The following is a 27,191-nucleotide window of genomic DNA, read 5'->3' as shown; positions in this document are numbered from 1 at the left end:
AGCTGCATATTTGTACGCGCGTGCATGTGCGTGCATGCGTGTGTCACAGTTTCTCCTTCCTGAGTTACAGAACTGAATAATGGCAAGAGGTGCTTTAACAGAAAATTATGATGTCACTGGGAAGTTGACCTTTAACCCTCTGGACATAAAATATCCACTTCATTTTACAGATAGGTTAATCAAATGTAATTGCATCACAATTAGTAGATTAATTTCTTATGACTGTGCTTTGTGAGGTCAAAGTGACCTCGACTTTGACCTATATCCATCAAAACCTAATCAGTTCATCCTTGGGTCAAGGGGAATGTTTGTCCCAAATGGCAAAAACGGTACATTTCAGGTCGTCCGTCCGTTTCAATAACACCTTGGTGGAACTTCTTCAAATATTCATTCACTCGGACTCGAGGATGAACTCATAAGATTTTGGCAGAAAAAGGTCAACGGTCAAGGTCTGGCAGGTGAAACATTCCTACAATTATCATTTAATTCTCATAATATTTGCACTTTCAAAATGCTTTGTTTGCTTTTCCCAAAACATTGGAGGATTTCTTCAACTTCTTCAACAGTTAAATGTGAGAAGTCGGTGGCAACAGCACGGCACCCTGGGACAACTTCTGTCCCGCCCTGGAGCAACAACATCAGCACTTCTCCCTCCTCCTGAAACATTCATGTCTGTTGGCGTGTGGGGGGACGGGGCTCTGGCTGCGAGGCGAATGCACCGACCACACAGCCACTTTGCTTGAAATTAATTTATTTCACCACTTTGACTTTATCCACTTCAAAAACAAACCCAGCAGCTGAGTCCTTTGTTGTTTTAGGGTGTAATTTGTGGCTGAAAGCATTTTAGACTGAGTCTCGCAGTATTGTTTTTATAAATGTGCCCAAAACATTAACATTTTTATTGTAAGAGCCTCGGTCTTATTTAGAGACGCTTGTTCTCTTTGTTGTTTTTTGTCCATCTCAGGCTATTTCAGCTTCCTACAGTGGTTCAGCCATTATGTTGTCATACACAATAAAAACAGAAACATTTATTTATTTATTTATTCGTAAAATCTGACAGAAGCACATAACTCCCTCACTCTGTATTATTTCCTTCAGTCTGCAGCTCCATGACTAAAATCCTACGAGGTCGTCGAGGCCGCAGCCACGGAGGTGACTCTATTGTTTTCACTAATGAGCTATGAAATGTGCTTACAAAGAGGGAATCTGCACAATTATTGACTGAAGTCTTCAGTTTATCACAGAGCAGAGTAGTTGCAGAATCAGCTGAACCCACAGATAAGAGCAAATGTCATTGAACGGACGTGAATCGCTGCTGTTTTGTCCTCCTCTGCAGTTTTACCTCTCTGTGTGTTGCAACCTGTTTGTTTTGATAAATAACAAATGAATCAATAACATGTCACCAGATGAGGCTTCAGGTGATGCAGTGGGTCAAAAAGTTCTATAAGTTATAATAAGACTTGCACTTAAATAACTGTACGTTTATATTAACTTCTGAGATGCAGCACATTGATGACAGGAGGAGACTCTGAACTGACACGACAGACAAACAGTTTTACATCTTTGTTTGCTCAATGTGAATGTGACTACTTCACAGCCCTGGATCCCAAAGCCGTAACACAACTATCAAACAAACCTTCTATATAATGTTCGGCATCTACAAAAGCAACTGCATCTTTAAAGCAGGAGCTCAGTTGTCACACAGAGGTCGAGAGGCCGTCCTGGTGTCTGGACTCTTCACGCACCAGCCTCTCAACACGCTTTTAGAGAGATTGTTACATCACCAGTAATCTGCTGCCCGTCTATATATAAAACCATTATGTGTGAAAGAGAGAGAGCCACTGGCACGACAGCTGTTCCAGTACAGACTGTGATCCATCTATCTTTGGATGGAGGGAGGGAGGAAAGTGACAGAGTGATGGAATGTGATGTATTCCCACAATCCTTGGCATGTTTGTTCAGCACTTTGGAAAAGTGTGATTTTACCTCTAATATTACTATCCATCAATCCATACATCCAACTACGCATTCATCCATCAGCCCATACATCCATCCATCCATCCATCCATCCATGTTCATGTTTTGTGTCATTTTTAGCTGCCTGACTAATGTGAATTTCCCTTTAGGGATGAATAAACTATTAATCTATCCATCCATCCATCCATCCATCCATACAATGCAGAGAGATGTATATATGTATGTATGTTTATGTTTGTATCTATGTATGTGAATGCATAATATACCTACGCATGTAGGTGTGTGTATGTGATACATATGTTTGTACGTATATATGCGTTTTTTATGGATATGTAAGAAAAGGGGGGCTATATATAAGCTGAAGCTTCCGCCCCTATCCTTTGGTTGTGACCAGAGTTTATACTCTCTAAGTAACCAATAAATGTCATTCATTCATTCATTCATTCATTCGTTCATTCATTCATTCATTCATTCATTCATTCATTCATTCATTCATTCATTCATCCAGGCCTCTATCCAACAGTGTAGATAAAGCACTTTGTTTTGATTATATTGCAACTAATTGTGCAGCTCTAACTGATATTTAATCAATATGTGTAGTGAATGTAAAGCTACCACCACTCTGTTCAGTGCTGGTAGGAGATGGGTGACACTCACAGTCAGAGCTCATGGAGAAAATAACACATCATCAACGTTACTACAACACACACACACACACACACACATGGAAACCACACTTCCTATTGCCAGCAGGGATGATGTTAGGTGTGACACACACATGGAATCACTGCTTTCAATGGAGCATGTGTGTGACACACAGTGTGAGAGCGGAGGTCGGGATGTGATGTGTGTGTGTCTGTGTGAGAGAGAGAGAGAGAGAGAGAGAGAGAGACTCACACTTCCCAGGACTCATACAGTTCAATTAAACTATTTATCTATCTATCTATCTATCTATCTATCTATCTATCTATCTATCTATCTATCTATCTATCTATCTATCTATCTATCTATAGATGGAGGGAGTCATGTTTACACCATCAGCAGCAGCTCAGTCTGTACATTAGCCACATTATGTAAACATCACAGTGTGAGGTCGTCCATGGTTCACACAGTCTCTGCTGCCTGGGTCGGGGGTCTCTCCTTATTTGGGCAACAAGCAGCCAGAATGAACGTTCCCAGCGCTCCACACTGATCCCCAGTCAGTCTGTGCTACACAGACGCTAAAACATAGTCTGAATCTGTCTCCATACTGAAGACACAGACAGGAAGTCATCTGACACAGTAAACATATCACCTCCTCACAGTTGTCTTCCTTCTACAACCATCTATCGCAGGTAACACGGTCACAGTCTCTCCTTCATGAGCTACACTGTTGAATAATGGCCACCATTGTTTTTAACAGAGCTTTATGATGTCACGGTGAAGTCGACCTTTTGGATATATCATTTCATCCTTAGAGACCATTGAGAGCCAGGATGTGTTTGTGTATTCACAAAAACATGGGGTCACTCACTCACTCACACATCAGTTCATCTTTCAGTCCTAGTGACTCTTTGTGCCAAATTAGAAGCTAATCTTGTTGAACTGTTACTGAGACGTCACGTTCACAAGAAAGACCAAATCTTGTTTTGTGCGGCCCCTTTGACCTTTAACCTTTGACCATTAAAATGTAATCAGTTCATCCTTGAGTCCAAGTGAGTGTTTGTGCCAAACCTGAAGAAGTTCTGTGGAGATGTTACCGACACATCAGGTCCAAGAGAACAAGACAAGATGGACAACCTGTAGATAGTAAAAGTAGTAGCAGTAGAAATAAATAGTAGTAGTATTTATTTCTTCATATACTGTAGGTATCACAATTTCTTCTTATTCTGACAATATTCAGTATTTGATTATCAAAGGAATTTCATATGAGACAGTTAAATCTGCTCCAGGCAAAACGCATGGTTCTGTTCTCTGGAAACATAGTCCAGCTGTGTTGACATCATGAGAATCCTAACAACTATTTCCTCTGGGTGTGTGTGTGTGTGTGTGTGTGTGTGTGTGTGTGTGTGTGTGTGTGTGTGTGTGTGTGTGTGTGTGTGTGTCTGCGTCTGTGTGTCTGTGTGCGTGTGCGTGTGTATGTCCAGTGTCCAGATGTCTGTAGCCTGTGGGAATGAGAGCAGTGTGTGAGTAGGACAGGAAATGATGTCAGAAATTCTCATGGAGACTCTGATGGACCATCAAAAACTACCAGCACACACACACACACACACACACACACACACACACACACACACACACACACACACACACACACACACACACACACACACAGTCACATGAAAACTCTGACCAACAAGTTTTCTAAAACAGAACCAACACCAACATGTGATGTGTGAAAGCGTTTTGTCTCCAAACTGACATGTGACATTTTTCTGTTTGTTTCAAGTGATTTTAGTTTTAGTGGAACAGCTCCAACATTAGAAAATGTTAAATCCCTGCTTAAAACCCACCTCTTCTCCTTGGCTTTTAACACTCCAAACTGACTGGTTGTTTTATCACAACAGTTCTTATTGTTTCTTATGGATTTTATGTCTATTTGTTGTGCTTTTATCTAATGTATTTATTTTGCAGTTGTATTTGTTGTAATTGTAAAGCACCTTGGCTAAAGGTGCTATATAAATAAAGCTTGACTTGACTTGACTTGACTTGATATGTGCGTACGTGCATCTGCTGATTTGTGTGCATTTGCATGTGAGTGAGTCATCAAATCGTGGCCTTAAAGCTTTAACAGCGGTTAAGCCTGTTACTTTAATAAAGCTGCTCAGACAGAGAAGCTCAGCAAGTCAAGGTCAAGTTGGACGGAGAATGACACACACACTGTCACACACTGACTCTCAGGGACTCTCAGTGTGATTGCTAATTCCCTGTATTTCCGACTGGATAAAGCATCTACTGGTTTATTTACAGTCGTTGTCTTCGAGCTGCTCCATGAGGATGAACAGTTAAGCTGGAAATATGTTTAAATGAATCACATGTGTTGCAAAATAAATAGCAAGACACTTCCTTCATGCTTCATCCAGCTGTTGTGCAGCTGTCACAGTGATAACACCTCAACAGCCTCTTGTCACTGGTTACACACATCATAGAAGGCTGCTACTGTAAAACTAAATATGGTAAATCAATCAAAATGTCACTGTGATTTGTGACCCTCTAACTGCCACTTTCTTCTTGATTCAGCTTTCATTTATCAGATTTTATTGGTTATTATTTTTACATCTCAAGTTATTTCAAGTTTTTTTTCTCTCCTACACATCAGAAAATCTTTAACAGCTGCTGCATCAGTACTCTAGTTTACAGATAATCCAGACTTGACTGAGCTTTTTTTCGTTGTACTTCTTTTGTAGTGATTTTCCAGAAAACCTGAGTCAGATCTGAGTCACAGAGGCAGCAGTGAGCGTCTGTTTTTATAAGGCTAATGATAAAACTACTAGAATAAACAGAGGAGTGACTGTGAGAGGCTTAGCATGAGCTTAATGCGCACACGCACACACACAGCATGGTGTAACCTGACCATGTGCTGAGACACTCAAGCTCAGGTTTTGTCTCCTCACTGTGAATTTTTTCAGCTTCCTGTTTGATGACCCCCGCACAAGCTAATGCTGCTAACAGACGTCAGTTGTTTTTTTAAAACGAAACTTTGTCTTCCTGTTCTCTCCATTATTTTAGATTATTATAGACTTCATCAGAATGTTCTCTTAGCTAAAACCAAACAAATGCGAGTTTAATACAGAGAGCAGTTGTATATAGAACATATGCTTCAAAAAAGTAAAGATTGCACTTGTTTTCACATGGAAAAAGGAGAAGAGTATACTATAAACATTATTATTTTCTTGTAAATAACAGAGTAAAATTCTATAAAATGTGCTATGTCGTGTAATTTTTCAAATTGTTTATGAATTAAAGGGGAATGAAGAGGAGCCATTGTTCTTGTTCTGTGGCTACTGGGGAAATTAAAAAAATCTCTGACTTCGTCTCAGTGCTGCTAAAAATTCAAATTCAAGTCAGACTCCATTCAAATGAGCTCTATTAGATTCAACTAATCCCTTGTTTCCTCCTCCTCCTCCTGCTCCTCTCTTTGTTTCTTTCTTTGACTTTTACTTTTACTCTGTCTTTCCATCTTCTCCTCCTCCTCATCCTCTGATTGGCTATTTTTGAATTTTCAAACTGTGGCCACACCCTCTTTCCTTTTTTCCCCTTTCACACAATCTCAGACACAGGATGTACGCTCATACTTCTCTCCTTCCCTCCTTCCTTCCATCCTTCCTTCCAAAACAACCAGATGGTGAGATGGACAGCGACAGCAGGCGGGAAGAGTGACATCACAGCCTCTCTCAGTCTCTCTCCCTCTCTCTGGCTGTATAAAGGCCTCATTGTTTCCTCCATCACACGGAAAATGTCGGAGGAATTTGACGGCGTGGATCCACAGTCCAGGGTCCGCATGACAAACACACACACACTCTTTCACCCTGAAATGTGTGTGACTGTTTTTTATCAAGGATTCCAGGGATGACTGGTGTGTGTGTGTGTGTGTGTGTGTGTGTGTGTGTGTGTGTGTGTGTGTGTGTGTGTGTGTGTGTGTGTGTGTGTGTGTGTGTGTGTGTGTGCGCAACTGCTTGTAAAACACAGTGCGCGTGTGTGTGAGTGAGTCTGTGTCAAAGTGTATTTAATGTATCTGTGTATCTGATGGGGATTTCTGGAGCTCCATTTTCTGGAGTTGATTCCTAATGTGGTGTTCAGTGTCACTCAATTACTCCACATAGCCTGTATATTTCAGACAACAAACTGGAGGAAGTCTGACCTCACCACTGTCCCATGACTCGAAGAAAGTGGGTCAATGAACTGTTTCCAAACACATAAACACAACATGTATGTGACAATGATTTGCAACTGTAGGGTCACTTCAGTCTGATCATACAGTCAGAGACGCCGCAACGGGGCAGGCAACGGGCCCCAAGAAAGGGCTGACGTTGGTCCTTATCAATAACAAAATGATTGGACTGCTTTAGACACTGCAATGTCAATGCATTGGGAAACCTCCGCATAGGGCCCCTACTGCTGTTACTGGCCAGTGGCTCTTAAGGGACCCCGAGACGAGACACGGCCGATATTGATCCATATCAATGACACGACCTGAAACCCCCATAGACACTGCAGCAACACATTTGGAATCTCCCTTATGGGGCCCCACCTTACCGGCTTTCTGCCATACTTTTGGTTCTTATCGAACAGAAGCAATAATGAAGCGAGCATATCCTTCTGGGAATGCAAAAAGAAAAAACAAACAAGAAGATGAAGAAAAAAGAAAACGAGAAAGTGGTAAGTTCAAACGTGTATCATCTGACATAATTTAAAAAAAGTTGTGATGCCAGTTTGTCCCAGTCTCACCAAGCACACGTTTACTGCACATTAACAGCTTATTTAAACCGTAATTAACAGTAGGCTAACTAGTAACTAATTTGTATTTGGAAGATATTATATCTCCTTGAATTTTCTAGTATAGTCTAAATGTTACATTAAAGGTACAGTATGTTAGCCTAGAAATCTAGACGCACCCTAGCGGCAGCAAATATATTTGCTCCGTAGGTGGGTCTAGAAACGAGCCATAGGAACTTTTTGAGTCTCGAACACCATTTGTGTTCACCAATCACAGCGCTCTATCTGTTTAGAGAGTCGTTGGGCGGGCTTAACGCATTGACGACATACATTTTAATTGGTTTGTCAGGCTAACGACATCCTGCTCTTTGCTCTGATTAGTCGTAGCGCTACCCTATTGGTGCAGAGGCAGTTTGAAAGACAGCCTTCATCCCGCCCCCTAGATTGAGCCAAGGTCTACCGGTCGTTTCCAGACTATACATGTTAATGATATAGTCTGGCTTGTCAGGCTAACAGTATGTAAGAAATTTAAAGCAACTGGCCGTAAAATCCTCCTAATATGTCACAGAGACTCAGGAATAATGTTCATATAACATGATGAACTCACCAACAACAATAGTACAGCCAGAGTATTCGCATTAAAAATCTTTTTTTGCAGACTGCAAATCATGTTTATGTTTTGAATTTACGTGTTTACATGTTGCGCCACCTAGCCCTCTCTCCCAGTCACGGCGGCGTCAGTGGCATTTCAGCCTCAGTCTGCTTCCACTGAGCTGCCGCTACGGCTGGGAGAAAAAAACAGATCGCTGTGTTTTGAATTTGACTGCAGTAACCGTTTTTGGCCACATTCTTACATATTGTACCTTTAAACAAAGATATTAACATGGAACACTGAAGTTGTTATTGCAAATGGCTGTTCATTAATTATTCCATACAGATCTTAATGTTGAGTGTGTAGCATGCACAATTCTTGCATGAACATAAAGCAAGCTGACCAAATACATTGTGCTCCTTCCATTGTTTTTTTCCTCGAGGTGCAACAACAACAACAGCTTACCTCTACAGATGAAGGTAAGAAGGTTTTTTTTTATATATAAATTAAGATTACAGTGATTTGCTCTCCAATTTAAATCTATCATGAGATGATCTGATTTAATACAATAACACAAATAATTGTCTGAAACAATTATAGTGCGTGTATACTCGTGTATACATTGTGAGTACACAGAAACCTACCTTGACGTCTTGCTCCAGTGTTCGGATCAGCTCCCCGTCCACCTGCCCCGTCTGGGCCACGCGGAGAGAGCGCCGCTCTGCCTTCCTGAGCCGGTACTGCAGGATGCGACAGGTCTTGTTTGCCTGAGAAGTACAGGGGGAGGACATGACAGTGGAGTTGATCTTTATCACTTCACTTGACTTTATTGAGCCTGTGGGAAATATCTGCCTCCGAGCAACCGATAAAACACACACATGAACAGCAGCGTCTTTGTTGCTCTTTACTCTGAGAAGCTTTAAGACAAGGCTACTTTTATTTGTGTAGCACATTATCAAACACGTAGATCATTCAATGAGCTTAACAGAAATAAAATATGCACAGAAATGTAGGGAAAAAGCATAAAGGAACTTTATAAAAAGAGACAAAATCTCATTTAAATGGAAGATTAAATGATTAAACTGAGGCAAAGAAAACAAAGCAGCAATTACAGTCTGAGATGTTTTCACCTCCAGGCTCCTGCAGATCTTAGAAACCTGTTCATGTACAAGGAGCAACATGCAGGGCTCCAGCCATTTGAGAGGGCAAACACAGCTGTGTAGTAAATGAATGTATTCATGAAATAAAACATGTTCATATTTTTGTGAACGCTGCTCACATGTTAAACAACACACCACATCCCTGAATCAATACTGTGTTCCGAAAGAGATTTTGGATGATAAAGGGTTAATTAGCTGGTTAAATAAAGATTAAATGTAAGTAAAATGTATCATACTACATTGTGTACAGGCTTTAGTTATAATTTTTATACTGTTGTTTTGGCAATTTTTATTCATGTTGTCTCTTTGTTCACCTCAAGCTTCATTTAACTGAGCTCTACAGATACAGCCGACTTTGACATATACCTGTTCCAGCTGTTGTCGTAGCTCCTGCAGCTGGTAAACGTCGTCCTCCATGTACATGTCCCTCATCTCCAGCATCTCAGACCTCAGCTCCTCCATCTCGTCCTGCACAGTGAAGAGAAGGAGAGTAAACACCGTGAGTGCAGCTGCTGATTCACATAAAACGCTGCGAATGAAGAACTTGTCCGATAACAAACCTCCAGAGAAACAGATACAGAAATAATATACTGTACATGAAAACACTGTGCACACATCTGGATCTGAAAGACGTCATAATCACTTTGAAATGCAAACCAATCACCATCATCATTAACAAACCATTTTATATTAACTCTGCAACGATCACCACAGTCCACCCAGTCATTAACCACTATTATCTTCGTCTTCATCATTTTCATTACCAGGACGACCATTACAACAATTAGCGTCTTCTTAAGATGACGTGCGATGTCATTTTCTCTAAAGTCAGATAAAAGGGCGTCATCAGAAACACAGGAGATCCACACATTGTGAGCGGCAACTGAAGATCATAATACGATACTGTATTGATTCTCCTCTCTCTCACTCGCCCACAATGGAGGTCAAAGGTCAGGCTCAGGCTATTAGATTACCACAGAGGGAGCTAACGGTCCCTGCAGGGAAACACAGTGTCTTTTACACTGAGAGGGAGAAGAGGAAATTCCTACACTCTAAAAATGGCTTTAAAGTACCAGTCAAAAATAACTCATTTAATACGATCTGTTACCTTGGAGTTGTTTTCTACACACACAGATAAATTATTAATTTAAGCTTGACAACATGAGTTACATCATCTCACTGAGTCTGGTTTAAGGAGCAGCAACGAAATCAACATCAGCCAATGTGTGTGTGTGTGTGTGTGTGTGTGTGTGTGTGTGTGTGTGTGTGTGTGTGTGTGTGTAAGGAGAATAGGCGGAAGAAGCACGAGCACTACTGTAGTAGGAGGAGCAGTGCTGCTGTCATCATTTACTATACAGTGGAAAATGTGGGTCAGATTCTGCTGCAACTGTGTAAGTGTGTGTAAGTGTGTGTGTGTGTGTGTGTGTGTGTGTGTGTGTGTGTGTGTGTTTAGGTTAGGGTCCTCCTGTGTCCATGTCTCCACCATCTCCAGAAAAAAACAGTTGTGCAGTTGTTGTGTAAAGGTATGAAGGTATGGACTCTAAACATGTTAACGCTTAAGGCAAAGAGCGTGTGTGTGTGTGTGTACACCTAGAAAGAGATTTGTTGATCAAGCTAAAAAAAAAGACTGCAGCAAAGAGGGGAGAGAGAGAGCAAGGGAGGGAGAAAGAAAGAAAGAAAGAAAGAAAGAAAGAAAGAAAGAAAGAAAGAAAGAAAGAAAGAAAGAAAGAAAGAAAGAAAGAAAGAAAGAAAGAAAGAAATGTATCAGTGATGAAAAACAGAGCATGAAGGGAGGATAAAGGGCAACAGCAGAGCGAGTATGTGAGGACAGGAAACAAGGGACTCACAAGTTAATGTGGCGAGAGAGATGGAGAGAGAGAAAAAGAGAGATGGTCCACTGACCTGCTTTTCACTGAGACCTATAGAAGAACACAAAGACGGTTTGTGTCATGTGAGGAATCGACCAATCAGATGTCAGAGCTCACTGAGCCAGATGTGGGTTAATGGTGGAAATTAGCTCTTGTGCACATCTGCTGTGACACCTGTCCCCATCACAGCAGGTAAACCCACATCTGTACAGATTAATGAAGCTAATTCATTCACACAGTCAAACAGCTGTACAGGCGTACAGCACATCCATGGACACCACACTACATACTTTTAATCAAGCACGTTGTTAATATTCTAGACTTAACAAGGAAGCATGAACTTTACACATGTTAATTTCGATAATAAGCCCAGAACCTGAGGCTACAAATACGTTTTAATATTTTGTTTAAAATAATTAAAGGTCCATATTATCTTCAATAAGGTCCATAAGAAGATAGAAGAGGGAAAAAAACATCTCAGTGTAGTTTTACATCTCTCTCAGCTTCTCTAGAGCTCTAGTAACAGCAGGTCGGTGTCAGCCAATCAGAAGGGAGGAGGTGTTGAGTCCCTTGTTTGATTTTTTCTGGTGTGATCCAATAAAAATAGAGCAGATTTCAGGTAAAAGACTCAGACAAACTAAATCCTGTTAGTGCTGGATAGTGGGTCAAGGTGGGTGGGGCTTAGTGACTGCCTTGTTGTGACATCACAATGTTGCAGAAGTTTTAAGGCTCAGTTTCTGAATAGTCTGAGAGTGCATTTCTGAGTGCATTTCTCTGTGGACTGAGGCTTTGATACATTCACAGTATGTAGAACCTAGACCTTTACTACACTTCACATGGACATGGACAGGTTAATTTGAAAACCTAAGGTTGTCGCTGTTATCTATCTTATTCATCCATCCATCCTCCCATCCATCCATAATGAGTCTGAAATGGGATGTGGTTTTAATTGTAAACATAGGTGGATCTGGACCTGTTTGTTTAACCAGACTGTGCCACTGAGATGACTGAGCATAACATAAAAGCTTCAATCATCTTTACAGATGCAGTTTGTGAGGTAGGTACTAGGTAGGCAGTAAAAAACACTATCATTATAATGCATTTGTGAGATATTGAAGGTTTTGTTGTGCTTTAAACTGTTCAAGTTTAATTTGTTAAAGTTCTTGCAGTACAGGAGTAGGTTAACACGGTCGGTCATGTAAGCAGCACAGACACTCAACTATTAGATTGGAGTCACAGGACAGACATTCCTAAACATTAGGTCTAGTGAAGTGAGTCTCTGTCACACTCAGCTGTGACTCCGTCTGTAGTGAAGGTCGACATGTTGTTTATCATGTGTAAAGTGCAGAATGTTGGACTACAATGAAAACTAAAGACACTTCAGGTGTGTGAATGACAGTAACACAATGAGTAAACAGTGTTGCAGCTGCAGGAGAGCAGGACGAGGGAAGTTAAGGCTGCAGTAATATGGACTGAGGAATATTATGATCATTAAACACAGATTCTCTCCAGATTTGACAGGAACATTAAATACAATGAGATCTGAAGTCATAATTAATGAGATTTCAACAGCTGCTGGTGTGAATGCAAAACTGTAGCTGCACATTAATATGCAGTACATGCGCCTACAGTATGGTAGGAGCCAGATAGTAGCTATGCCATGACAGAATTATTGGATTGTGGATAGAAACAAGGAGCGAGAATGAGACCGTGCTTTGGGAGAAAATTGGGAAAACTGAGGAGGAGACTTAGAGCGAGTCTGACGCCTCGACAGCAGCAGCTCCTTGTTTTGATCTTCTGTTCACTAACCAGGTGTTTGTCACAGCTGCAACAACACACAGCCACCACCAGCCCTCCCATCAGGCTTTGGGGTGGTCTAATAAGTAGATCCAGTGCATCCTTTTGGGAGTCAACAGTGAAGCCACACACACAGCTCATTCAGGATTTAATTATTAATTATTTCTATTATCAATTAAGCTGCTGATCAGTTTCCCATTCAGTCAATAGTTTGGTCTGTAAAACACCAGGAAACAGTCAAAAATCTCTGACAGTGTCATCACATGTCGTATTCGCACTGACAAACAGCACAGTAACAACAATGAATCATCTCTTGAATTTGGGAGTCTGGAATAAATCAAATCTTTGCCGTTCTTACATGAAAAAAGATAACAAACCAGTTCCTGATCAGTTTTCAGTCAACTGAATAATGTTAATTAAACAAATCATTGCAGCTCAGATGAAATGGGAGCCTAAGCTGATATCTTCAAGTTGTTTTGTCCAGAATCCAAGCTGTTCAACAATGATACATAAACAAAAGCAAATAACAGCTAATTCTAGTTCTTTTCCTGCTGATGATCAATTCTGGCATGACAATATTAAAACAATAATCCCTATTGCTTTACAAGCTGGTAATGAATCTGTGCATGGACCCGACTGAATAAATGTTAAAACTATCAAAATTAAACTTGTGTCAATGTGACTCGTGATTACAGGAGTAGCATTTGTGAAGTGTGAAGACTGCAACAGATTCAGGATCAATAAAGACCCCTGATCATCTGTGTGAACAAAAACAAGAGCAAGACCTACAGGAGTCACACTGCTGCAGTGCACCCTGGGTAAAGGTTTAGGTAAGTGCTGGTGTTGATCAATCACCTCCCCACAATAAATCTCTGACAATTATTGGCCTGTCTGGTCACTGCCAGTTAGTGCTTAGGTACATGCTAATGTTATTGATCCATCTCCTAATCAATCACTGTCAGGGCTGCAGGGATCAGACCTGAGGACGTTACACACTCACTCCAACACCGAGCCCAGACACCTGTGGTGATGCAGCCATGCATGGCTGTGGAGAAGACTCAACAACATCTACACAAGGGTCACTGCAGAAACGTCCACTTTAGGACAAATGAAATGTCTTAAAATCTATTTCTTTTTCTGACACTCGTTCATTTTTTTCTTAATGAGTGTTTTTTTTAAGATTGCATGTTTTCATGGTTGTTACCTTCATGAAAAAATGACTTCTCATCCTCTTTGACACCTATGGCCAGGACCAGTATCAGTATGTCATGCAAAAAGAAAAATAACTCACAAAGATGGGGACGAATTCTTCAGTAAAAAGTCAGTTAAAAAAAAACCCAAAACAAATATTGACAAACATGTTGTGAATAAATTGTAACAATGGTGTTTCCATAGTGACCCACAACCCCAGGCTACTGCAGGAAACCTCCCTGTAAACACACTACACCCTCACCTCCAGCATGCAGACAGATGCAAACTAACTGACACACAACCGACTGATGTGTGTCTGTCGACAAAAACACATCCAGAAGACCATGCACAAATGTCCACACTGGCTCTCTAGCTGAAGCTCGTCCACAGGCCACAGCTGCATGTTACGCCTAATGTGGGTGCAGAGACTCTCTATTCATAACATCTCCCCGGTAGTGAGACGCCTTGGACGGCTTCCAGAGACACCTCCACACACTGGGAGACCTGGCTGAGCTGAGGAGGAAACTCAACTGACCTTTTACTGAGAAGTTATTAAAAAATATATATATATTAAATGTATGCAGTCAGTGCAAGTAGATGTGCAATTTAGCAAATCTGCACACAATGAGCTAAATAGGTGGACTTACTTTGAGGTAATCGTTCTCCGACCTCAGCTCCTCTATCTCCCGGACAAACTCCTCGTGCATCCCGTCCATAAACTCCTCCGTGAGGTCTGAGAAAGCCAGAGAGGTGCTGGCTGGCACCCTGCTGTCAAACGAGGTGACGGAGCGCTCCTCGCCGGGAGATATGCTCCCTTCCCCGGTGTCCACGCCGAGGGAGAGCCGGTCCTTTTCTTTCTCTGCGGCAGAAAAAGAGCCGGTGGTCTTGGCGGAGGCGGCGGCGGCGTGTTGGCTCACTCTGTCCGACGGTGCGCCATCCCTGAGCGGCTTGTCTCCGTCCTGCCCGCCGCCTCGGCTGCTCCTCGACTCGGCGTCGCTGCTCACGGCATCCGTGGAGAGCTTGTTTTCCTCAGAGGCGCAGTCCGACAGCTCGGAGCTGCTGTCGGTGGGGGAGAGCTTCCCCGGGGCGCAGCCCGAGTCCTTGGATAAATCGTCGGAGCCCGTGCTGGCGTCCGACACCTTCCTCCGCCCTCCGGTGCCTTTCGCCGCCTTGGCCGCCGAGCTCTTGGACAACGCAGAGGCGGAGAAGGAGGACTTTCCCGCTGGTTTCCCCCCGCCGCTCTTCTCCGCTTTCCCGTCCTTCCCGGAGAGACTTCCCACGGGGCTGCGCCTGGAAATGCGGCTGCCCAGGTGGATTGCTCCCGGCTTGACGCTGAGGGTCGGCGCGCCGATCCCTCCGCGGATCTTCGTGAGCGACCACCCGGGTACATCCTTCGGTCTGGCCGGGGATGGAGCCCGGTTTATCTTCTTCTTCTCCCCGGGAGCCCGAGCAGACAGCACCACCGGGAGCTCCGCAGCTTCCGGCCGGGGGCTTTGCTGCTGCTGCCCGGGCACCGCGTGCTGCGTCTGCCCGCTATCCGAGCCCTCCGTCCCGCCTCCGCTTTCCATCTTCTGCCGGAGATGGAGTCTCCGTTCCTTGGGCGAGGCGAAGAAGAGGTGAGTCGGAGAGTTATGGACATCAACCTCCTTTGTTTTTGTCATTCATTCCGTTTAGGCCGGAACCAGAAAAACAGAAATGAAACCTCCTGTTCGGGGGAAGAGGAGGCAGAAGTTGAGTCTGTGGATAAACAACCGCAGAGCAACAACACAAAAGGAGGAGATCCTCAGTCCGGCCACAGCGAGGGCTGCTGCGGAGCAACAGGACCAGGAAGTGCAAACTGCACAGAAATAGGCTACACAATTAAAAAAAATCTACAATCCCCCTTTTCCTCGTTGTGTGATGAAGCTGTGAATGATCCCGCTTTGTTCTGAGGTGTCCCCCTCTCCTCTCCTCTGGATCCGTCTCGATGACATTAACTAGCCGGTTCCTGCACAGAGGAGTGTGGGTGAGAACCGAGAGAGGCAGTGTGGGGGATAGACTTCACTCTCTCTCTCTCTCTCTCTCTCTCTCTCTCTCTCTCTCTCTCTCTCTCTCTCTCTCTCTCCGCCCAGATAACGGGATGCAGCTCTGGAGGAGAGAGAGAGGGAGTAAGAGAGCTTAATTTCTGCAGCTCTCTGCCGCCACCATCTCAGGATATAAAACACACTACAGTTTCTCGTATTCGCTTTGGCTCAGTGAGAAAAGCATTTTTCAACAACATCAAGCTCAAATATCTGAACAGTTAATCTCACAACAGATGATTGATTTCTCATTCATTTAAGCAAATTACATAGTTTGGGGACATAGGCTTAAGTTTGCATAAGTGCAATTGTGCAATTCTATGCAAATCTGCATTAAAAAAAACACTTATTGATCTGAGTTGATCAGCTGATTCACAGTGAAATTGTCAAACTCTTCACAGCCTAAAAAAATATCTCATTGTCTAAGCATCACATGCAAAATGATCCATTCAATTATCAAAATCTGTCACGATGCATATGTAGCCTAATGAATACCAATGACATTTGGTGTCTCGTGTCTGTGGTGTCCATACAAGGTATTGATCACCTGTGATAATGTTCCATGCTTAAAAAAAAATTATACTGATTGTGACTGGCTTATTGTGATTCTTAGTCCATTACTCTTCCCATGCACGTCTTTAACCAGCTGACTGTAGCAGACATCACAAACACTCAATTCCATAGCTTAATACGAATACGACTATGAATACAAATTACTTTATTAATCCGCTAAGGGAAATTCATTTTTCTGTCAACTGAAGGTACAAAGGATCTTCTATATTTCTCCGTCCTGCAGCAAAGAGAGAGGTGCCATCCACCAGCTCAATTTTCTTGGTGCACCAAGGTGTTATGAAGTGGATGATCCCAGTTGTTCAGAATGGCCTCCATGAGCTTCAGTGTGCATCTCTCCACCACATCCCCCAGTGAATCCATCAGGGAAACGCAAAGTCTCCAGATATTACTAAAAGTATTATAGAGAATGAGGTCATGTTTATAAGGTGTGAAGAGATTGATAATTTGCATTGAGAATCAACTGATCAATTTTGATCACTGAGACAGGATATGGATACAGTATGAGTATACTCAGGCAGATATGGAAACAATTGAGTCTGGGCAATGAGACAAACTGTAAGAGCAGGCCAAATTAACTAATGTGCATGGATTTACATCCATGGGGAGAATGATACACTGGCTGTGTCGTTAATGGTAAAATGAAGCAGTGGCAGCTGCATTTAAAATACACTTATAGACATTTATGCAGCCTGTTGTTCAGTGCGAACAGCAATAATCTGAAGCACAGACACAATACATAACACAGCCACTCCCTCTAAAATGACACTACACTCCATTTACTGATTACTGTGTCCTAATGGACCCTCTCCATGCTGTCTGAACTGTCTGCATTTATTATTTATATCTTGTCCTTATTTATACTAATTTATCACTGTGGACAATGTTTAAATGTCCTAAGTCATTTTCTTGTGTGTCTATATATAATTTTAAACCTGTGTCATGAAAATGAGCACTGATTTAACATTGCACTGATGTATGATTCTCAATAAAACATAATTGATAAGGGGGGAAGAATTGGAATGCTAATCCTCCGTCTGCAACTCCACCTCATTCCTGTCCTGCTATTCATTTGTCAAAGTGCTGAGTTTTTAAAGGTACTGCTATTGTTAAATAAAAAATGACATGGTATAATGTTAACTAATACGTTATCAACTTAGGTTTAAATAAATGATCTTAATGATACAGTTTGTTTGTAGAAATAAACAACATTTCCCATCATGATTTATTCACCTCAACGAGCACATGGTAACCGTCCAATCTGCCTCATGTTTCACCAGCTTCTGTGTGTGTGTCATGGATACTAAAGTTTCGACCCGGATACTGAGTTGTGGATGTTTTTTGTGTTGTCGTTTTCATCATATCATATCTGACCATGTGTAAACCATGTTTTTTTTGTTGTTTTTTTAAATTCTATTCTCCTCTTCTTTTGTCTTTTATCCCTCACACTCACTGACCTGTGCAGCTCAGTTTTCACTGTGGAGTTCACTGCTATTATTCTTCCACCTTACACCCAGTCAGCTGTCACCAAGGTGCTCATTAAACCATCAGTAGCGATTAATACCTTTGAATTATCTTTTATATTAAACATAAAATGCAAGAGTGAGCTGAAGCTGAGGTATTTCATCTATTGTGATACCATCTACTGTAATATACACATGCTGTATAGTGATTTCTTTTTTTCTTTTTTCACTGCACTATTATTATTATTGCTGCCTTGTTATCCTTTTCTTTTATTTATTTATATTGTATATACGTATGTACCATTTTCATCATCTCAGTTTATCACATTAGCATGCTAATATTTGCTAAAATATGATCTTGATATACAGTAGGTTCTTGTGGGAACCACACACTTCAAAAAGTCATAGTAGTGCCATCAGTAAAACCAAAAGCCCCCAAAATCCATGTGTAGCTACAGACTTCACATACATACCTAAAAATACTCACACTTGGGGCGGTGCTTAGCTCAGTTGGTGGAACAGCCACCCCATGGAGCAGCCACCCCATGGAGTTTTTCCTCAGTCGATGTGAGGGTCTAAGGACAGAGGATGTTGTTACGATGCCATGTAAAGCCCTTTGAGACAAACTGTTTGTAAAAACGGGCTATACCTACAAATAAAATTGCCTTGCCTTGCCTTGCCTTGCCATGTGTTGAGGCTGCAGTCCTCGCTGCAGGCGGCCCCAGTTCGAGTCCCGCATCGAGTGGCCCTTTCCTGCATGTCATTGCCCCCCCCCTCTGCCTCTATTAAAGGTGAAAAAGCCCCAAAAAATATACTTAAAAAAAAACACACTTGCACCATGCAAATATATGCATACACACACACCCATAGACACTCTATAGCCATGGAACTAAAAGCAGGAGCAGTTTGTCTGAAGATGATCAAAAAGACACATTTACACCAACCACAACATTATTCTATATATGTTGTAACTTCTCAGTAAACAGGAGGGGTAGTAACCTTGTAACTGTTTGGTGAAGTGTGTTTCTGTGGTATTTTCTCTTAGCGACTAGGAGGTCATGTCACCTCCAGCCATTAACAGATGATCTGTTTTATTATTAAAACAAAAGAGTGGAGCAGGAGCTCCTCCTCTGCTCCCACATAATTCCCATCTCTAATAATAACCATATTCCATAACCAATTATCCTCTTTAAACTTCGAATGTTAACACTGCGGCACATTCATTCATTGATGTTTCTTCTCTGGTCTTAATTATTTGTGGTATTTTGTAAAACTGTGACCATCGTCAGATTAAAGTCCCCTCACAGAACGGCTGCAGGACGTCGATCCAGTCGCTCTGTGGTGGCAGAATCACCCTGTGAATGATTTATGAGCTGAAACTCTAGAGCAGCAAACACAGAATTAGACCAGTTAGAATAGATTTATTTTGACATTCACAGATCCATATTGGTGCAGGATTGTTTTAAACTGCCTATGTTGATGTAAATGATGTACACTATCAGATGTGATTCACACACGAGTAATAATGTGACAGTAATGCAGGTGATGCGGGAGAGGGTGAAAAGATAAAACTTATTATGGTGTCATTGTGCTTTTGAATCACAATGAGGAGTCATGTTTCACTGCCTGGCCTCATTGTTTGCTTCAGCTCGAGAGATAATGTGAAGAGAGAGAGAATCTATGCACATGAAGAATTTTTATTTATCTGTGCAAACCCAGCTGTAGCCTATACATTTTCATGTCCTATGTGTGCGTATATTGTAACTTGTTTGTGTTTCTGTAATTTGGAGCAATCTGGCTCAAGAATTTACTTACGTTTTACCCTATCGTATCTCGCCCTGCCTAATCTTATCCTAAAAAATATAGTCTAGTGGGACAATAATTCTCTACTGTATAGTGAATCATGTACTTATGTACATGTGATAACTAATGACTGTCAGTATTAATATGTACAGTGGTCCAGTGTATAATGTCGGGAAAATCAGTAGTAACTGATCCAAAAGAAAAATTCTTACATGCCATCAGATAAAAAAGTGTTCATCCTGCTGCAGTTCCTTTACATTTCTAGAGATGCTCCTATGTGCTATATTTGAAATCATGCACTCTGTAAATCATTCATGGCCACTGATCCGGTGGCAACGGCCACAGAATTACATCTGATAGAGTGTACATCATTCACATCAGCCATTAAGTTCACAGACACATATTAATTTAGACTCCTCAACACCCATTGACTATATAATATTTAACATCAGTTCTCTGTGTTAATGTAACCAGTGCTGCATGTTATATTTTGGTTGTTTGTTGTGTCAATAAGAAACAGAATGAGAATCTTTGCGTAGAGAGCAGCTAGCTGGGCTTGATGGTGACAGACTCACAGTGACATAAAAAGACAGGAAAGAACAGCAGAAATCAAAGTGGAAGATGAGTCAGCAGCTGTCTTCCCTGTTTGTATAATTATTGTCAAAAACGACAACACGAGGACTCAGAGGAACGTCTCTTCATCCCTGCATGTGAAACATCCATGATATCATGCCTTTTCTACAGCAAACACTTGACGTGATATAACAGGAAAAGCCCAACACCAGGGCCCAGGAAGTGAGGCAGTTTAATGAAATTCAGCAATCAGTCATTTTATCATTTATTTCTGTGCTTTTTGGCTGGGTGCAACAGCAGGACTAGTGACGGATGGATGGACTGTCTGATATTTCCACCAGACAAAACTATGAAGGACAAAAAAAAAAGCATGAATAAATATTAATAAATTAATTAACTGATAAATAATAGAATAATGCCTAGCCAAAACTGATGTGTGGACCACCTACCCATTTAGCATAAGGACACAGAATTAATGATTTAGAGCAGATATGTGGAAATAAATGAATAAGATAAAAGCTTCTTTTTTTTTATCACCAAAATTAATTAATTGGCATCTATTCAATTATTTTCTTCATTTACTTATGTACTTATACTTGTGTAAGTTTTGTCCCTAATAAGCAGATAAACTACCTTTTCCCCCCAAGTATTGTTATTACTGGAGGAGGCAGAGGATTGATGATTAGATCAAACAAGGATGACATTGCTCTTCTGTACCTCGTAACTCTATACTCAGATCACACACTCATTGAAAATCCTATTCAACATGGACATTGTAATTTGGAGAAGCAGAATGGATTTTGAATCATTAATGCACGGAAGTGTAACGAGTCGTTTGTTGAATAACTAAGCAGAAAGCTACACAAACAGCACTCATTGTTGCCCTCACAATGCATGTGTGTGCGCGCCATACAGTCTATGGTGTGCACACACACGCACTCGCATGCACACACATCCTTGTAAATCTATCTTTGTGAGGACATGTCATTGACATAATGTATTCCCTAGCCCCTTACCCTAACCGTAACCATCCAAAACAAATGCCTAAACTTAAACCTAATTTAAATCTAATTATAACCTTATAACATCTTAACCCAAGTCTTAACCCTCAAACAGCCCTTGGAAAAAGTGAGGACCGGCCAAAATGTCCTCACTTCCCAAAAATGTCCTCACTCTGTTGGTTAAAAACTTGTTCCAGTCCTCACAACGTAGCATGTACAAGAACACACACACACACACACACGCACACAAAACCCTATGAAAAATACAAGCTGGTGCTTCAACAACACCTGTATCAGCAATTTTACAACTAAGCCTTTAAAGTTAATGCACACCAGTCTCATCATCACTTGCATCCAGCTCTCAAGGTGTGGGGTTAAATCCAAAAGAATGATGTGATTCCTGTATTCAACGTTTTAATTTGTCACTCCTGACATGTAGCCTAATGAATATTTGAATGGAAAACAACTGCTGATTCTTCACAAAGTGTCAGAACAATCCACCACTTAGCCTATATTCAGTTATTGTTTATGCCTGTATAGTTTCTTTGCTCTTCTTGTTTGTACAGTAACTGTAACATTTGTCTATCTATATGTAAACAATGAGATAATAAAACAATAAAGCAGATTCTGGTTATGATTCTGCCTCTGAAACTCTGTGCTTCTTGTGTTAAACTGTGGTTTCAAAAATAACAGAAATTTGACTGTTACTGGGCACAGGAGACACTTGGCTTTTTTTTTTTTTAAGCCAAAATTGCTTTAAATTGAATTCACTTTAATACATTGTGATTATGTAATTTGTATCTTTAATTTTGTGCACAGCTGCTGCAGGACTGATACAATATGGATTTTGTTTTCGCTGGACTTTGATGTTTGCTGCTTTACTCGGAGTCCATGAGGATGTGATATTGTGTAGGCTACATGTGTTATCCATATAAAATGACATAATGTATTTGATTCTATCCTGTATCACAGTGAAGGAGGGTTAGCATGGGGGACACTAACTGAAGCCATTCATCCACCACCAGACAGTACAGAGCTAGACCACCGGCTCCTGTAGTGGACTTTGAGGCCGTGTTGTACATGTAGGTTGTTGTTGAACTGGGGGAACTCTAGTGACAGACAGCCGTACAAACTTTTCATACCTGAGACGGGTCCGGACAGTAGCGGAAATGGGGCGTGCAGGTAGGAACCAGATGCAGCGCACAGAGACCTCAGTTTATGGATTGTTTTTTGTTTTTTATGTAGGCCTATCTTGTGATTTATGATGGTTTTGACCTAGCACCTGAACTTTAATAATCCTGCGCCTGAGTCCAGTGAATTCATCATCATATTCAGGAATCCGTTAGATTGATGTAAGCTTTGTCCGTTACCCTGCTGGAAATATCAATTAGAAGATGGTACAGTGTGGTTATAAGTGGGTGGACATGGTCAGCAGCAACACTCAGGTCAACTGTGGTGACTTAATGTGACTCATGTTGGTACTAAGGGGCCTAAAGTGAGCCAAGATAATATCCTCCCCACAATGCAGGACACCATGAGAGCCTGAACCGCTCATACAAGGATGGATCCATGCCTTCATGTTGTACCGGACCATCCAAATGTTGCAGCAGAAGTTGAGACTCATCAGGCCAGGCATAATTTTGCCAATCTTCTAATGTCTGCTTTTGGTGCCTGTGTGGACTATAATAGTCTCAGTTTCCTTTTGTCAGCTGACAGAAGTGACACCTGCGGTTGTCTAATGCCGCTGTAAACCACCTGCTTCACAATGTCACGTTCAAAACCACTGAAATCCCCTTTCTTCCTCTTTCTGATGCTCAGTTTTAACTTCAGCAGGGCATCTTGGCCATGCCTAGAGGCCTAAATGCTCTGAGCTGCTGTGCTGCCATGCTATAGGTATTTGCAGTTGAGCAGCAGTTGAACAGGTCTACAAAATGAATTGGCCAGTGAGTGGAGAAGAGCTCATGGTCTCAGCCCAGTATTTTCTGATGAACAGTTACTGTAACAATCACCCATTTTAGTTTTGGTTTGACACAATGAGTGAATTATTCAGTTCTTATGCATTAATCTGACCTCTGTGACACCAGTGTTTCCTGCTTAACAACCTCTCATCAACCCCCCGGCACCAAGTTACCTCACATCACCTCCTCTGCTGTCCACACTTGAATGCATGACTGGAGGGCGGAAACCCAGTCGACCAACCAGCAAATACTAGTTAACAATGAGCATATTTTACAAATTATCTGTGACAAACACCCTGATGAGCCTTTCATCGTTGCCCAGTCTGGATAATGGAGTGCACGGTTCCCAGTCTGCTATGCTGAGAGGAAAGGACAATAATAGAAACTTGCTGTCCCTGCAAGTTATCATCAGGCCAGTAATTGGGGAGCAGGCTGAGTGTGCTGGTCATGAAGATCTGCATCAGCAGTGTCGCAACCATATACCTGCACATAGCCTAAGGAGGCAGAAAATCCTCCTGTTATTCCGTCATTGCTGAAGCCAAGTTGTTGTTGAAATTGATTCAGTGATTCTGTGTTATTGGAGTTGTTAACTGTAAACATCTTTAGGTTTTTAAACAGGAAGTTGGGGAAGCAACTTTGGTGCAGTTTTTGCATCCAATTTACTCCATACTGTTAATACAGGGACATGGGAGCTGGAGCCAATCTCATGACTTTGAGTTATGATTGGAATAATAAGGTTAAACTTAAAATAGAAAAATAAATGATCAATAACATGATCCCTACTCGCTCAAACTAATGGGTGACGAGTTCAATATTTTTGGAGATCTTCTCAGTGGGCTGCCGTTTCCAGTCTTTATGCTAAGCTAAGATAAACAGCTGCTTGTTGTACAGTTGTAGATTCGTATACCTTCTTGCATTTACCCCAGAAGATAGAAACCAGAGCTGGGAATGACACATCTGAGTCTCCCATCCAGTAAGGAGTAAGTGGGAAAAGCAACCTAGCTATTAGTGCTAATATCAGCAGAAAACATTTCCTGCTTGTTACCAGGAACCTTACCTGTGATGTCAGAAGTAAATGGAAGTTCCTCTTAGTTTTTGAGGTGGAATTCTGACTGTTTCTGATGCCGATTGGGAACTTGGAAAAGTCCCAATTTTTTGCCCACATACTTCACAAACACTCATTTAGCACAGGGTCATTCTGCAACTCTTTTGCACACACATTTGTTAACACTTAGTTGTTGTTGTTGTTTGTTATGTAGTTTCACAGGGACTCAGACTGGTAGTTCTGTGTCATGAGCCTGAACTGATTTGTCTGTTACAAATGAGATGAGCCTGTACTTCATTTGGAATAACAAGTTTCTCCTGAGCTTCCCCTCCTGCTGGTCACAGTACATGGCCTATACCTACTCACTCAAATCACGAGGCGCCTGCTGATAAACATCTGTCTGCTGGTGGTTCCATCTCCCTGTGATGTTCTTATGGAATAGCATTCAGAGGTTTCCCACCCTACTTCAAAATGCAGATATTTGAAACATCATATTTTATTCAGTGGAGGATCAAAGCCTCATCCTCCCCTGCTGAAGTGTCTATGGGCAAGACATAAAAGGCAAAATTCCTATGACCATCAGGGGGCGGTGTTTCATAACTAATGGAGGACACAAAGCGAGAAGATTCCCAAAATGATACTGTCTTTGAAGAGGTAGGATGTACAGAAGTCAGCAGTGGAAAAAGGTGAAACCATGCAGCGCATCTGTTCAGTTTGATAGTAGATGGCCAATTTGTTTGATTGACCACTGAATAGAGGTTTCCATTAGGCATCTGTAACATAGTGTTGAAATCACTTAATTATTTCAGTTTTGAGAAATTGTCTGTCTATTGTTCACATGCTTTTTATGATATCCTGGTAGACCTGTGATTAAATTCCTCCAGGCTGCACATAAGATCATATGTAAGAAGATGAGACAGCAGCTCAAGCATACAAGGTAGAAAGAAATACAGATGGGGCGGTGCATGGCGCAGAGGTTAAGGAGGCCGCCCCATGTAGAGGCTACAGTCCTCAACGCAGGCGTCCCCGGTTCGAATCCCGCGTCGGGCAGACCTTTCCTGCATGTCATTCCCCCTCTCTCTGCCTCCCCCTTTCCTGTCTATCTCACTATGCACTATCAAATAAAGGCAAAAACGCCAAAAAATAAAAATTAAAAAAAAGAAAGAAATACAGATATGTATAAAAGGAAAAAATAAACACACACAGACTATATAAATCATATACACAACTGAAAAATATTGCACCGAGTAGAATGAATGTTGCATGGCACTGTGGTGACCATATAGTGTATAAAATGGACAAGTAACATAAGTGACTGATAATGTGGTGTTCTGTGACCATAATGCATCACAGCCAGTTTACACTACTATAGACTGTGAGGACTATCAAAACTATACAAATAACAAAAAAATGGTGATGGGACAGTAGGAGCAACGTTGAATTATCTTCTGCCTCCATCTAGTGGTGTACAGTAGCAGTAACAGACGAGCAGGTTCAGACAGTGCAGAACATCAACACAACAACAACGCAGGAGGAAGAACCAAACTGTTTGCTGATGCATTTGAATGATAAGAATCAAAACATTTGCTTGACCAGAAGTGGTTTTATGTTGAAAGGCAATTTGGATGCAAACAGGAAGTAAACTATTCAAATCATTCAAGTATAAAGATTACTGTAATGACGAGTGGCAGGAAACCATCTACCTTACAGTGACATTTTATCCCACATCAAAGCAGTGACTGTTTATTTTTCTATTTTGCCGCAGAAACTTTTCAGAAAAGAAAAGAACAAAATGTTTATATCTCACTCATGATGACAGAGAGTGTGTGTGTGTGTGTGTGTGTGTGTGTGTGTGTGTGTGTGTGTGTGTGTGTGTGTGTGTGTGTGTGTGTGTGTGCACAATGCCAGTATTGACCCTCCTCTTAGCCTGCAAGATGACCTGCACCACTATTAACACATTAATAGTTTGCATGCTTGTGTGTTATGTACGCTGGTCTGAGCATCTGTATATACACTGCATGACTGTCCCTTTGTGTGTGTGTGTGTGTGTGTGTGTGTGTGTGTGTGTGTGTGTGTGTGTGTGTGTGTGTGTGTGTGTGTGTGTGCATAAGCAGGACCCAGCGTCCCACTGTGAGCCTGAATAGAGACCGTTTTCTCTTCTCCTCTGTCTGTTCCCTCCTCCTCTCCTGTTCTCTCTCATTCTACCCTCTGTTCTCTTTTCTTTTCTTCTCATCACACCATTGTGGTTGTTATGTAATGGTGGGAAAGGAAATACACTGCTTGTCTGTCTGCTGCAGCCTACGACAACAACAACGACAACAGCAAGTCATTATGAGAGATGACACATTTCTGTGTGCAGTTGTGTGGACTCAAGTTTTAACAGCAAAGAGAAGTTTATTATACATTAATTTTTCACTACTTTCTGAAGTTATAACACTTGTTTTTTTTATGTCTCACTGTAATGTCTTTTTCCATAGACCTGTGTGCTCTGTTGATGGTTTGTTCAACTTTTTCATGGTTCTCTTGGATTCAGACTAATCCTACTCCCTATCCTTTCCCCCCTCTCATTTATTATTCAGTCACACATTTAACTTTATTTCTTTTGTCAACTTTAATTTCATGTAATTATTTGATAATTTGTTAATTTATATTTTCCCTTTATTAACTGTCAGTCGTTTACCAAAAACCAAAAATAATTCTCATATTTTTATATCTTCT

At 41.5% G+C, this 27,191-nt stretch overlaps 1 protein-coding gene across 2 annotated transcripts in view; it reads right to left on the bottom strand.

Annotated features, from left to right (window-relative positions):
* The window catches only part of mtcl2 (microtubule crosslinking factor 2), an 82,466-nt gene extending 66,459 nt beyond the window's left edge, over nt 1-16,007 (bottom strand). For both annotated transcript variants that reach the window (XM_085781388.1, XM_085781389.1), the window contains exons 1-3: nt 14,648-16,007; nt 9,511-9,612; nt 8,629-8,751 (exon numbers count right to left, since the gene is read on the bottom strand). In XM_085781388.1, the coding sequence (XP_085637514.1) occupies nt 8,629-8,751; nt 9,511-9,612; nt 14,648-15,661 (1,239 nt within the window). In that variant the 5' untranslated portion in view covers nt 15,662-16,007. The remainder of the gene's footprint in view (nt 1-8,628; nt 8,752-9,510; nt 9,613-14,647) is intronic.
* Between the last annotated feature and the right edge of the window lie 11,184 nt (nt 16,008-27,191).

The sequence above is a fragment of the Trachurus japonicus genome, chromosome 7 (assembly GCF_045865225.1).
Source record: "Trachurus japonicus isolate A0001 chromosome 7, Traja_1.0".
Classification (NCBI taxonomy): domain Eukaryota; kingdom Metazoa; phylum Chordata; class Actinopteri; order Carangiformes; family Carangidae; genus Trachurus; species Trachurus japonicus.
The sequence above is the reverse complement of the archived record's forward strand: the minus strand, read 5'-3'. Positions and strand labels throughout refer to the sequence as shown.